The sequence below is a fragment of the Salvelinus sp. IW2-2015 genome, linkage group LG25, assembly GCF_002910315.2.
Source record: "Salvelinus sp. IW2-2015 linkage group LG25, ASM291031v2, whole genome shotgun sequence".
Lineage (NCBI taxonomy): Eukaryota > Metazoa > Chordata > Actinopteri > Salmoniformes > Salmonidae > Salvelinus > Salvelinus sp. IW2-2015.
This window is the reverse complement of record NC_036865.1, coordinates 14357482-14372701: the sequence shown is the minus strand read 5'-3', so window position 1 is coordinate 14372701 and position 15220 is coordinate 14357482. Positions and strand designations below refer to the sequence as shown.

Below are 15220 nucleotides of genomic sequence, written 5' to 3'. Positions count from 1 at the left end.
AAGAGACAGACTGACACACATTTTCTGTTTTGACTGAGTTTTAGTGGTACGACCAAGTCATGGGCTGGTGCCACCAACTGAAAATGTTTGTATGGAGCCCTGTGAATATGCCCTTTAACATATAATAGAACTTGTGAATTATAAGATCTTAGGCTATGCTCTCATATTTGTCCACAATTTGGAATTAGGCTGACTCATGTTACTAAATGAAAGAAATGCTATATGGAGGTGACCTTTTTTTTTATTGACAAATGYAATTGAATTCCGTTACTCATTTTGAGTAATCCAAAGGATTACTAATTACTTTTTTTTTCATGTAACTGTAATCAGTAACGGACCTCATTAATATCAGAAAGGACTATCAGACCAACACAGGACTCAGGAGTTTATAAATGTATTACTTTATCAGGGTATTGAGGATGGGGAACGAACCACAAGCAATGATCATATAAATCAACATATGTATTAACATCAACCTTGGTCAGGTTCAACAGCTCAACATTGACTACACAAGGTCTTGCACAGGGCACATGGTTGCATTGTCATTAAAACAGGAAGAGTTAAATAAGTGATATCCATGTGGATCAGGAAGTAGAGTTAGTTGCCTGGGTGCCCTGGTCCATGACACACACCAGTGCGCCCATTCAAACATAAAAGCTACCAGAGAATTTCTCTCTCATCCAATCATGGCTCCATATCTCCTCCTTGTCCTGCACACTCTTTTCTTCCTCACTGGACTGTCAGGTAAGTGAGGGAAGCCATTTTGTTGTTTGATATTATTAGACTCAGTTCCTGAGTCAGACACTGAGACTGAGTACATGCTGAAAGTCATAACACTTGTAATGTTCTTTCTAATTTGTCAATAGACATTGTAGTCACATTAAAGATTTTCGGTATGTTGTGCTCAGATGTATTGATGAGTGCCGTTTTAATTCGTGAAACAGTTGTATTTTTCAGCAGTTATCTTTTTCTAGTTTTTGCATAACACATTTAAACACAATTTCCAGTAAACGAGATCTAACATATTAAGAAGAGACACAGGAATAAAGCACTTCTTTGGTTACAGTTGTATACCATGAGGTGCTCTTTGATCATGGCATGAAATACTACAGAACAAAAATAAGTTGATGCTGGATAGTAAACAATGCTAAAAAAGCCTTTTTGCAAACCAACTTCCAGAAGTAATTAAGGCACTCTCATGTAGTGGAAAAATGTAAAATCCTTTATTGTTTACGGCTTATATATAGCAAAAATTTAAAAGATTACTGGCGCGTTGCGGCTACAAGAACCTTTACCAGGGTGACAAAGAATAGGGGTAGACAGACAGGTGTAGTGCATTCGGAAATTCCTTGACTTTTTCCACATTTTGTTATGTTACATTCTTATTCTAAAATTGAATAAATTGCTTTTTCCCCTATCATCAATCTACATTCAATACCCCAGAATTTTTGCAAATGTATAAAAAAAAAAAACTGAAATATAACTTTTTCATAAGCATTCAGACACTACTCAGTACTTTGCTGAAGCACCTTCGCAGCGATTACAGCCTCAAGTCTTTTTGGGTATGACGCTACAAGCTTGGTACACCTGTATTTGGGGAGTTTCTCCCAAGCTCTGTAAGGTTGGATGGGGAGTGTCGCTGCACAGCTATTTTCAGGTCTCTCCAGAGATGTTCAATCGAGTTCAAGTCTGGGCTTTGGCTGGGCCATTCAAGGACATTCAGAGACTTGTCCCGAAGCCACTCCTGCATTGTCTTGGCTGTGTGCTTAGGGTCGTTGTTCTGTTGGTAGGTGAAACTTCGCCCCAGTCTGAGGTCCTGAGCGCTCTGGAGCAGGTTTACATCAAATCAAATCTAAATTATTTATATAGCCCTTCTTACATCAGCTGATATCTCAAAGTGCTGTAAAGAAACCCAGCCTAAAACCCCAAACAGCAAGGAATGCAGGTGTAGAAGCACGGTGGCTAGGAAAAACTCCCTAGAAAGGCCAAAACCTAGGAAGAAACCTAGAGAGGAACCAGGCTATGAGGGGTGGCCAGTCCTCTTCTGGCTGTGCCGGGTGGAGATTATAACAGAACATGGCCAAGATGTTCAAATGTTCATAAATGACACAAGCATGGTCAAATAATAATAATCACAGTAGTTGTCGAGAGTGCAGCAAGTCAGCACCTCAGGAGTAAATGTCAGTTGGCTTTTCATAGCCGATCATTCAGAGTATCTCTACCGCTCCTGCTGTCTCTAGAGAGTTGAAAATAGCAGGTCTGGGACAGGTAGCACGTCCGGTGAACAGGTCAGGGTTCCATAGCCGCAGGCAGAACAGTTGAAACTGGAGCAGCAGCACGGCCAGGTGGACTGGGGACAGCAAAGAGTCATCATGCCAGGTAGTCCTGAGGCATGGTCCTGGGCTCAGGTCCTCCGAGAGAGAGAAAGAAAGAGAGAAAGAGAGAATTAGAGAGAGCATACTTAAATTCACACAGGACACCGGATAAGACAGGTGAAGTGCTCCAGATATAACAAACTGACCCTAGCCCCCCGACACAAACTAATGCAGCATAAATACTGGAGGCTGAGACAGGAGGGGTCAGGAGACACTGTGGCCCCATCCGATGATACCCCCGGACAGGGCCAAACAGGAAGGATATAACCCCACCCACTTTGCCAAAGCACAGCCCTCACACCACTGGAGGGAAATCTTCACCAACTTACCATCCTGAGACAAGGCCGAGTATAGCCCACAAAGATCTCCACCACAGCCAACCCAGACAGGAAGATCACATCAGTGACTCAACCCACTCAAGTGACGCACTCCTCCTAGGGACGGCATGAAAGAGCACCAGTAAGCCAGTTACTCAGCCCCTGTAATAGGGTTAGAGGAAGAGAATCCCAGTGGAGATAGGGGAACCGGCCAGGCAGAGACAGCAAGGGCGGTTCGTTGCTCCAGAGCCTTTCCGTTCACCTTCACAGTCCTGGGCCAGACTAACTGTGCACCAGTGGCATTTCACACTTTAGTATCTCAATATGTTTTTTTTGTAATGTGTAATTAAAAGTACGGCATTGTTCAGTTGGAAAATGAAGATCAAAACAGTTGCATTATAAATAAAMATTTCAGCTGCAGAAAGGGATACTGGGTAAAAAAGTGTTTTTGAAAGTATACTTCAAATATATTTTGTGGACATTTAAGTTAAATATACTTTTTTGAAAGTATACTTAAGTATATTCTCTTGAGAAAGTATACTCTCAGGAAGCATATTCCTCAGCTATGTCAGGACCCGGTGAGAGAAACAGTCACTAATAGTCGGCAGAACCCAGAAGATGAGGCAGACTCAGCAGTACTAGAGATGGTGGTTTAATAAAAGGACAAGATCTTCAGGCAAAGAATATAAATCCACCACGTCCACAAATAAAGCCAAGAGGCACAAAATGGATATCCTCCAAAAATACAAAGAAACTCCACAAAGTGGTAAAAACAGCAGGGAAAAACAAACCTCAAAAGACTACTCAAAAATACACAAGCACTAAACCAGAGAACCTCTGGAAAATCCAATAAGAGAAATATATGTTACAACAAGGCTGGGGCTGGGTGCTAACATACAAACACTGAGCAAAGAACTGAGGAACACACAGGGTTTAAATACTAACAAGGGAACGACACACAGGTGCAAACAATAATTAGAGCAAGGAAAAACAAAAAGGTACAAAAAAGGTGCAATGGGGACATCTAGTGACCAAAACCTGAACAGTCCTGGCCAAAACCTGACAAGCTAGTCATGTTCGCTTATGTGGAATAAACAGTCATTATCATTGTCAACTTTCTCTGCACTCTCCCGAACAGGAATTCAGAAAGTACTTCAAAACTCATCATTGGCACTGAAACTATACTTATAATGTACTTGTCACACCCTGATCTGTTTCACCTGTCCTTGTGCCACCCCCTCCAAGTGTCACCATCTTCCCCATTATCCCCTGGGTATTTAAACCTGTGGTTTCTGTCTGTCTGTTCCAGTTCGTCTTGTATGTTCCAAGTCAACCTGCATGGTTTTCCCGTGCTCCTGCCTTTTCTATTCTCTTTTGCTAGTCCTCCCGGTTTTGACCCTTGCTGTTTTCTGGACTCTGTACACACCTGCCTGACCACTCTGCCTGCCCTGACCTCGAGCTTGCCTGCCACACTGTACCTCCTGGAGTCTGAACTAGTTTTGACCTCTTGCCTGTCCACGACCATTCTCTTGCCTATCCCTTTTGGATTATTAATAAATATCAAAGACTCAAACCATCTACCTCCCGTGTCTACATCTGGGTCTCGCCTTGTGCCCTTATAGTACTTTATAACTCAGAAGCAGAGTTCAATAAAAAAAAATTATGCCTCAACTTAAAAACAACTCCAAGTGTATTTTGAATGAATAAACTCAATTACAATTAAAGCATATGAAATTGAAGTAAACTTTTAATGAGTATGTTTAAGTGTAATGATAGTGAACATATAGTATACTTAAAAAATAAAATACAATGCATTTAAATTACACTTTTAAAAGGTGTATTGAAGGTTGATAGTATATTGATAAGATAATTAGGTGGGTGCTGAAATTTGTCCTATTTCACACATGTACAAGAGTGAATTGTAAATTATTTTGTGAATATCCCACTACCCCTTAGAGTGGGTTCAGTGCCAGGGATCAGCTATTATTGACAGCAACCCTGGAGCAATTAGGGTTATGTGCCTTGCTCAAGGGCACATCAACAGATGTTTCACTTAGTCAGCTCAGGGATTTGAACCAGCAACCTTTCAGTTACTGGCCCAACACTCCTAACCACAAGGCTACCTGCCACCCACCTGCTGTATACTGCAAGACTGAAAAAACAATGAATTTAAAAAGTGTACTTTAAGGGTGAAGTGTAATGATAGTATATTTATAGTATACTTAAGATATCCTAGAAAAGTACACTACATATTTGAAGTACAGTTGAAGTCGGAAGTTTACATACACCATAGCCAAATTCATTTAAACTCAGTTTTTCACAATTCCTGACATTTAATCCCAGTAAAAATGCCCTGTTTTAGGTCAGTTAGGATCACCACTTTATTTTAAGAATGTGAAATGTCAGAATAATAGTAGAAAGAATAATTTATTTAAGCTTTTATTTCTTTCATCACATTCTCAGTGGGTCAGAAGTTTACATACACTCAATTAGTATTTGGTAGCTTTGCCTTTAAATTGTTTAACTTGGGTCAAACATTTCGGGTAGCCTGACTTTGTTGTCCTTAAGCCATTTTGCCAAACCTTTGGAAGTATGCTTGGGGTCATTGTCCATTTGGAAGACCCATTTGCGACCAAGCTTTAACTTCCTGACTGATGTCTTGAGATGTTGCTTCAATATATACACATAATTTTCTTTCCTCATGATGCCATCTATTTTGTGAAGTGCACCAGTCCCTCCTGCAGCAAAGCACCCCCACAACATGATGCTGCCACCCACGTGTTTCACGGTTGGGATGGTGTTCTTCGGCTTGCAAGCCTCCTCCTTTCTCCTCCAAACATAAGAATGGTCATTATGGCCAAACAGTTCTATTTTTGTTTCATCAGACCAGAGGACATTTCTCCAAAAAGTACGATCTTTGTCCCCATGTGCAGTTGCAAACCATAGTCTGGCTTTTTTATGGTGGTTTTGGAGAAGTCGCTTCTTCCTTGCTGAGCGGCCTTTCAGGATATGTCAATATAGGACTCGTTTTACTGTGGATAAAGACACTTTTGTACCTGTTTCCTCCAGCATCTTCACAAGGTCCTTTGCTGTTGTTCTGGGATTGACTTGCACTTTTCGCACCAAAGTATGTCCATCTCTAGGAGACAGAACGCGTCTCCTTCCTGAGCAGTATGACGGCTGCGGGGTCCCATGGTGTTTATACTTGCATCCTATTGTTTGTCCAGATGAACGTGGTACCTTCAGGCTTTTGGAAATTGCTCCCAAGGATGAACCACACTTGTGGAGGTCCACAATTTTTTATCTGAGGTTTTGGCTGATTTCTTTAGATTTTCCCATGATGTCAAGCAGGAGGCACTGAGTTTGAAGGTAGGCCTTGAAATACGTCAACAGGTACACCTCAAATTGACTCAAATGATGTCAATTAGCCTATCAGAAGCTTCTAAAGCCATGACATCATTTTCTGGAATTTTCCAAGCTGTTTAAAGGCACAGTCAACTTAGTGTATGTAAACTTCTGAACCATTGGAATTGTGATACAYTGAATTATAAGGGAAATAATCTGTCTGGTAATAATTGTTGGAAAAATGACTTGTGTCATGCACAAAGTAGATGTTGTAACCGACTTGCCAAAACTTGCCAAAATGTGTGGAGTGGTTGATAAACGAGTTTTAATGACTACAACCTAAGTGTATGTAAACTTCTGACTTCAACTGTATGTTATTTGAATGTGTAGTATTATTTATTTTATTTAACCAGGCAAGACGGAACAAATTCTTATTTACAATGACGGCCTAGGAACAGTCTTGCCTGGTTAAATAAAATAAACTGCTTTGTTCAGGGGCAGAAGGACAGATTTTTACCTTGTCAGCTCGGATTCGATCTAGCAACCTTTCAGTTACTGGCCCAACGCTCTAACCACTAGGCTACCTGCCACCCCAAGTATACGTTAGTGTACTTGTAATATATTGTTTTATTATTGTTGCTGATGGGCCTTCCAGGAGGGTTATGAGGATCCTTGTTAACCTTTGGTAACATGTAATAGCATGCCAACCTGGGGTGGGCAGGGAAAATAAAGTAATATTCTTGCTTAGTGATCCACTTTTCATCTTTGGCATGGCCCAAGATATCATCAAACTCTTGAAATAGAAAAGAAAAAGCTCCCATCTCTATCAATTTGAAAAAAATAGGGATATTTTTTACCTAATAACAAAAGTGTAAGTAACATATTTTGCACACRTTTCTTTTTTCAACATTGTACTACAGTAGATATCAGAACGACCATCCAGTCAAAGTTACAGTATATCATAACTATTTCATTAACTTCAAATTGTATCTGATTGAAACTAGAGATTGTCTCCATAGTTTAGGGGTGTCAAAGCTAAATATGAGTTTAATGGTCAAAGTGTTATGTTCTCGTGGCTGGATTTCGGTGTGACGACAACAGCACTAACATGTCTCAGTCTTCTCTGGTGTCACAAACACTTAGTGTGACAACGACAGTATCACTCATTTCTCTCCAGAGGTCACAAATGTATACATTATGTCAAGTGGTTTGGCTGATCATCTGGTGGGACTCTTGAGCAGTTGGGTAAAATGAAAGTATCTATATATGTATTTTCTGTTSTGTCTACAGGTATTCACGGTGTGTCCACAGTGAGTCATGTGTCTGTACGTGAAGGAGGCTCCATCACCATCCCATGTCTCTATCATCATGGCTCTGAAAAACATGTGAAATACTGGTGTAGTGGATATTTTTTCAATTTTTGCTCTACTCTAATACGTACTGACTCTCAGAGTGCATCTAATTGGTTGTCCATCGCTGATAATGTTACTACAAGAGTCTTCACTGTGACCATGAAGAATCTGCAACTAGGGGTCTCTGGATATTTCTGGTGTGCTGTGGAGAAAGGTGACACCACATATCTATATCTGTCAGTTGCCACAGGTGAGATCCTTACCTTTCTGATCATTAAAATACCATCTACTGAGTTTAGTAATACCTGTAACGGTTTTCTTCTTGGGATGAAGGAGAGGACCAAAATGCAGCGTAGCCAGTGCTCAACATGTTTAATTAAACAATAACCGTGAACACTTAACAAATAACAAAATAACAAACCGTGAAAACCGAGACAGTCCTATCTGGTGCAGAACAAACACAGAGACAGGAAACAAACACCCACAAAATCCCAACACAAAACAAGCCTCCTATATATGAGTCTCAATCAGAGACAACGACTACCATCTGCCTCTGATTGAGAACCCACACTAGGCTGACATAGAAACAGACAAACTAGACACACAACATAGAATTCCCACCCAGCTCACGTCCTGACCAACTAAACACATACAAAACAAGAGAAAACAGGTCAGGAACGTGACAATACCATGTGAAATTGGTTAGTTTAGATGAGCATCTGGCCTCATAATTCTGTTTAAACCATTTGTGTTTTCTGATCTAGATTTACCTTTTTAAAATGACCGAACATGTACTCTGTATGGGGATTATTTGACATTCACACAAATGTTGACCCTTCAAATCCATTCATTGTGCAGGTACTGCAGGACTCTATGTGGACCAGCAACATGTGACTGGAGTTGAAGGACAGAGTGTCACTGTCAATTGTAACTATCGTAACTCTGGAGATTTCTGCTGGTGCAGGCTGGGTGGCTCTTGCGTGGAGAGGAGTGTTGGGAATTTAGATGGAGCATCAGTAGAATTAAAGCGGATTCTTGCCAATGGAGAAAAAGTCATGATCGTAACGATGAGTCAACTAAAAATTAAGAACACTGGCTGGTACTGGTGTGCAGTTGGAGATCTACAGATGCCTGTTCATATCACTGTTAACCAACCAACCACAACACAGAGTAACACCACCACCACAAGTAAGTACAGAGCAATCCCATATAACCAAGTATGAGTCCCGTTTATTCATCCAGTGTTAGAGATTAAGGAACATTTCTGAAGCAAAGTGGAAATATATATATATTGTATTTTGCYTTTTTTCTTTGCAATTTCGATCTTGTCTCATCGCTGCCACTCCCCAAAGTGCTCGGGAGAGGCAAAAGTGGAGTCATGCGTCCTCCGAAACATGACCCGCCTAACCGCGCTTCTTAACACCCGCCAGCCAGCCGCACCAATGTGTTGGAGGAAACACCGTTCATCTGGCGACCGGGGTCAGCCTGCAGGCACCCGGCCCGCCACAAGGAGTTGCTAGGGCGCGATGAGCCAAGTAAAGCCCCCCCGGCCAAACCCTTACGTAACCCGGACGATGCTAGGTCATTTGTGCACCGTCCTATGGGACTTCCGGCCACGGCTGGTTGTGGCACAGCCAGGGAATAAACCCGGGTCTGTATCATCACCTCTAGCACTGTGATGCAGTGCCTTAGACCGCTGCGCCACTCAGGAGGCCCCAAAGTGGAAATCTTTTGACCACACATTCTCTTGAGATTTTCCTGTCAGTCATGTTAAAGATCATTAAGAAATGGAACAATCTTTATAAAACTGTTCATCATATCTACCACCTAGATTTGAAAATAATACTGAAAATACAAGGAATTTAATTTTAACGCATGTGTCAAACACAAGCTAAGAAAGCATTATATAGATGAGCTAATCAACATTCCAGTTACTTGGTTTTAATCATATAAATCTAAATTGTACACCAGTCAGTTTATTGGAGCTACTTATTGGAGCTTCTCACAGCGACAAAAGCTCCAACCACTTACTAAACTTCACTAACAGGTGCTGAGTAACACTTCTCAGCCCACATTCACCCCTTCTGTTACAGACCAGAACAATGGGGGAACTGACGAGAAGCGACAGGAAAGGATCCAGAGGTCAGTATTCAGTCTCCTCACTTTAACAGGGGCAGCAGGAAATGTTCCCTCTAAAAATGTTTAAGCACTGAGAAAATGTCAGGTCTGCTGAGCGCAAACTTGAACTTTGTGAAAATTCTGTGCAACTTCCGGCGTACGTTTACTGTGAACACTGAGGCTGTACCTGCTTTAATTTACTGTTTTAACAGGGGCCAAGTAGGCTACTGTGGCTATTTGATCATACTGTAGGCCTACCAGAGTGGCCTACCATCAAAAACTATGGATCAGATAACATTTTAACATGGAAATAGCAGTTATTTCCTTCAGCCTACAGTAGCATCCAATGTGTGGTGTTCAATGTAGGCCTACATTCCATGAGACTTTTGAAAAAAAACATGCAGGGATTTACATTAATTATCCATTTGTTCTTCAGACAAGTAGGTAACTGAACATTTTGTTGTGTTGTTTGATGCAAGAAACCACTTTACAAAATACAATTCATTATTATTCCCATACCATTATTATAGAGAATCAGACAAATTATGCTACCCTCTGCATATTGGCAACTTAGCTTATTCAAGTCTCTCTCAAAATACAATATTGCCCCTTTAAGACATAAAAAAAGCTCTTTACCTGACTTGTTTTTCAAAGATGACTAGAAAAGTACACGTTTTGTGCTCTTGTAGGAAGTAGTCACTCCCACACTGCCGAATATAAATGATCTATAACTAGGCTAGTAACTCACTAACTAGAAAAGAATATGAACAAATGTGAACACATGGCTACATGCAGCTCTTGGTTTGATCTCAAAACACATAATAATAGCTCATGCTGTAAAGCAGTCCAGTTCAAAGTGAATGGCACAAATCTATATATGGCAATGGTCTATTTCCATATAGGCCTACTGCAGATCTTATTGGTTATGGTGCACCGGTCTGTAGAGTATGGGCCTGAGTTGTGCCTGTCAATACAATAGAATTCTACTCCAATGCATTCTGCCTACAACAAAATCTCTTGCATAGTTCGTTTTGTTCGTTTGTTGCAATGAAATTGGCTAATATTGCATTGATTCGATTGAATTCCCACATTAAAGGGAAACGTTTATAGTGTTAACTAACAAAGAAAACTTGTGAAAGTTGAGTGAAATTCAATCTTGTGCTTCTCTGTGGAGGCTGATATTTCTTCTGCGGAGGAGCTGTGCGCAGCTTATATGGAACATTGGCGGCAGATAGCCTAATGGTTAAGAGCTTTGGGCCAGTACAAACGGAAGGATGGCGGTTCAAATCCCCTAGTCAGAAAAATATGTTGATGTGCCCTTGAGCAAGGCACTTAACCCTAATTGCTTCTGTAAGTCGCTCTGGATAAGAGCGTCTGCTAAATGACAAAAATGTAATAGTCATCCAAGTGGTTGGTGAAACTGTAAGGGTGTGGGGGCAATGGATGAAAGTGTATACAAAATTAAAAACACCTTCCTTTACCACTTCCCCATGGTTAGATATCTTTGTGCGTGTATTGTGACATACTTAAGCATTTGTGGCATTCTCTTCTCCTCCCTCTTTTGGTAAAGTTCCTTATTCCTTACTTCCTAAAACTAATGTGTTCGGACCATGATAGGCTATAAAGTATTTCTATGTCGCAACAGTGCAAAAAAATGATGCCTATGATACTTAGATCAATGCCTGTGATTATCTATATATTCTATTTATTTGCATTTTATATTCCAGTTTGCTGGTAGTCCTGCTCATTCCTCTGAGCCTGTTGGTGGTGGTGATAGCTGTTACCTTGCTCACATGGAACATGTTGAGAAAACATGGTATGTATTTGTTTTAATGAAAATTTATTAAAACAATAATAATAATGACTAATGTAATTTGCGGAATATTATAAATACAGGACAGTAGTTGCTTCTACAAATGAAAGGTTTGACATGAAAGATCATTAGTACCAACATCCTCTTTTGATTATTTCAGAGGACAAGAAGGCAAAGGACCAACCAGCAAACACCWYAGTAGTAAGCTATGGTCATGTTATCTTCTCACTCATCTGTTCCTTTCTCTTCTTGAGAAAGCTTTGGTTGATAGTCATAAAAGGCCTCAATTATCAACCCGATCTCTTAGGTTTACTGGACTCAAGAATATTAAGTTAAACAGTTTAAAGAGAACTGCGTTTCTCAATTTAGTCATGCACTGAGTATGCATATTTGAYTTCCTCAAATCCCTCACCACAACTCCTGACACTTGAATGATAACACATTTTGTACTTTCATTAGAATACATTGAAACTGCAAATTCATGTGTCAATATACATGTGTACAACATCCTTCTGTCGTAAAAAAAAGTTTGACGTTAACAAGGTTTGTGTTTCAATCTTTCAGCAGTCTGCTGACTCTGAGCAGAACATTACCTACAGCACTGTGAGTCACATCAGAGGATCAACACAACAGGTAAAACGTAACCTCTTTCACCCAACCCCCCTTCAACACAACCTAAACCCTCTGCAAACCAACTTAACCCCCATCAAACTCAACCCAACCCACTCCAAACCAACCTAAGCCCTGCAACCCAAATAAACCCCCATCAAACTCAACCCAACCTACTCCAAACCAACCTAAACCCTCGGCAACCCAACTAAACCCCCATCAAACTCAACCCAACCCACTCCAACCCAACCGAAACCCTCTGCAACCCAACTAACCCCCTCTCTGAGTGGATGAGATCATGTTGCTCTCTCTCCTCCATCCCACAGGGCCTAAACCCTGAGAGCCACGGTGACTTGTACAGCACTGTGATTCCTAAGCAGCACAGGACAGCACAAAGGGTAAACTTTAAACTAAATAAACACATACACACTGCTGGTCTTGAATAGTATTTTTCTGTCTTGAGAAGGAGAACTTGAATTGACAGCCCTGATGTATTGTAGAATGTACAATGAATACAACATGGATGTAAATGTTATCTGAATAACTCTATGTAACCGTCTACCATCGGGACCCATTACCTGATGATGCAGTGACATACAGCACCGCGGTCACCAAGAACAAGGCCTACATAAAAAGCTGCTCTACTGTGTTGATGACTTGCTTAACTTATTCATGCCTGTATGTGTTTGTACTGGCAGAAGCTTATATTTATATAGGCTCTGTAACTCACCATTATAGCTATCAATCTATGTGTGTTCCTCCTCTCTTACAGGCAGCAGAACCAGGTGATGTGGTCTACAGCACAATGGCCCAACACCAGAGATAGGTCAGTGTGATCCCTGCAAACCTTCATGTTTCCTATTTCCTTTCCGTTGGTGCACTTGACATTTTATCTGCACCTTCTGACAAACTGATCGTTGTCCATTAGTAACCTATACGACTGGTATGTTCACCGATAACTGAAGGTTCACTTTCTCTCCAGCAGGAGGCAACAGAACAACAGAGACTGAGTGTAGTCCCTCCAAATTACAAATAGGCCTTGTTCCATTTTACTCCCTAGCTCTTACCTCTTTGGGGGCTACTGATCTGGAAGGACTGAATAAGACTAATGCCTGTCTATCACAGTCTTGTTCTTTTCCATTGTGAAGGCTCTGCTGGCTTAATTATGCCAGTGATTGTGTATTCTAGACAAAGGCAGATTAATTGAGTGTAATTTTTGATTTTCTGAAGTTTAATGTACACACTGATCATGTGTATTTCAATGCTTCATATCTGAAATAAACTACTTTAACAAGAAACTTACCTGAAATGAATGCATGTACAACATCATTAGAGTAGCAGTGCTGATCTAGGATCAGGTCCCCCCTGGCCATGTAATCTTATTCATTGTGATCTAAAAGGCTAAACTTATCCTAAATCAGCACTCCTACTCTGAGGCTCTTGATACATATGGCCCAGGTCCAGGTCTTTTGGAGGACCAAAAAGGGGGGGGGGGGGGGTTACAGGTACAATTATCCATTTCAAACGTACATGTAGGCTGCCACTCAAAATAGCACAAAAAAACCCTGTAAGAAATACATACAGAGTTTAAGTGATAATAAATGCAATGTAAAGAGTAACAGAAGACAAAAAAGAAGTGGGCCTACAGCCCCAACCTCCCATCCCATTCTCCAAACCACACCCAGTCCCAACATGTACCCATCCAACCCCCCACCTCCCCTCCAATACATATATACATATGTGTCCCAGTTCTTCTATGGCCTGCATACTCAACAGACATGTCACCCGTTGAGCATGTTTGGGATACTCTGGATCGACATGTACGACAGCATGTTCCAGTTCCAGCCAATATCCAGCAACTTTGCACAGCCATTGAAGAGGAGTGGGACAACATTCCACAGGCCACAATCAACAGCCTGATCAATTCTATGAGAAGGAGATGTGTCACGCTGCACGAGGCAAATGGTGTTCACACCAGATACTGACTGTTTTTCTGATCCACGCCCCTAACTTTTTTTTAAGGTATCTGTGACCAACAGATGCATATCTGTAATCCCAGTCATGTGAAATCCATAGATCAGGGCCTAATGAATGTATTTCAATTGACTGATTTTCTTATATGAACTGTAACTCAGTAAAATATAAAAAAATTGTTGCATGTTGCATTCTTATTTTTGTTCAGTGTGTGTATTGTTTGTATGTATGTGTTGGGCTTTAGCTGAGATTATTCTCTTCTGAGTTAAGTATATTTGTCCAGGCCTCAATTGTTCCTTGACTAGCACCATTCAGTCTCGCTGTTGACAATTCTAATGTTATAACTTCTAACAGTAACTGTATCCACTGGTGAATTGGAAGAGAGTGAGGTAAGTGCCATCTAAGAGCCAACATCTTTTTTTAGCGGAAATAATGCCTGCCAGCAGTAATTGTTGCTTGATTGAGAGATTCAAGGAGCTATCATCGTTAAGTAACATTATAGATACAAAGCATTGAATATTTACATTCATGCACTTCATAAGGAATTTTGTAACTTTGCCCCAAAAGTATTAAACTGCAGGGCACTCCCACATCATATGGAGGAATGTGCCTACCTGATTTAGAGGACATAATGAACAGCTGGGAGTTGGGGATAACTTCATCGTAAAATGTTTCCTTGGTGTTAAATGCAGTCTGTCAACTGACTTAAAATGTATAAATTGATGCTCGGATTATGGGATGCCGAGGTCATATTTTTTCATATTCTGTTCCAGTTAAAGGGTTTTCAGATGAAATTAGATCTGTGGACAATACTTTTTTAATTGGTAGCTCAGAATATTAGTTTTCCAAAAGTTGTTTATATATAATAGAGATCAGTCATTTCTGAAGCTAAGATAATTTATTTATATATCCCATCATTGGATGGTTCGGTAGTTGGGTTTCCCAAGGGACTCCATAGGCCAGCATAGCTGACCTAAGTTGTAAATATACAGTAGAAAAAAGGATTTCAAATCAAATCAAATCAAAGTTTATTTGTCACGTGCACCGAATTCAACAGGTGTAGACCTTACAGTGAAATGCTTACATACAGGCTCTAATCAATAGTGCAAAAAAGGTGTTAGGTGAACAATAGATAAGTAAAGAAATAAAACAACAGTAAAAAGACAGGCTATATACAGTAGCAAGGCTATAAAAGTAGCAAGGCTACATACAGACACCGGTTAGTCAGGCTGATTGAGGTAGTACGTACATGTAGATATGGTTAAAGTGACTACGCATATATGATGAACAGAGCGTAGCAGTAGTGTAAAAGAGGGG

General features: G+C 40.6%; 1 protein-coding gene across 2 annotated transcripts; it reads left to right on the top strand.

Moving 5' to 3' along the window:
• The first annotated feature begins 619 nt into the window (after window positions 1-619).
• On the top strand, window positions 620-13231 carry LOC111951863 (polymeric immunoglobulin receptor-like). 2 transcript variants are annotated; one of them, XM_023970149.2, is made up of 10 exons: window positions 620-744; window positions 7328-7639; window positions 8248-8577; window positions 9483-9531; window positions 11235-11323; window positions 11481-11521; window positions 11885-11953; window positions 12256-12327; window positions 12702-12755; window positions 12915-13231. In XM_023970149.2, exons 1-9 carry the CDS (start codon window positions 687-689, stop codon window positions 12753-12755), a joined length of 1074 nt encoding a protein of 357 aa, XP_023825917.2. In that variant the 5' UTR covers window positions 620-686; the 3' UTR covers window positions 12915-13231. The 2 variants fall into 2 exon arrangements, with proteins under 2 accessions (XP_023825917.2, XP_070291050.1); XM_070434949.1 differs by having other exon boundaries at window positions 12912-13231.
• The last annotated feature ends 1989 nt before the right edge of the window (window positions 13232-15220 follow it).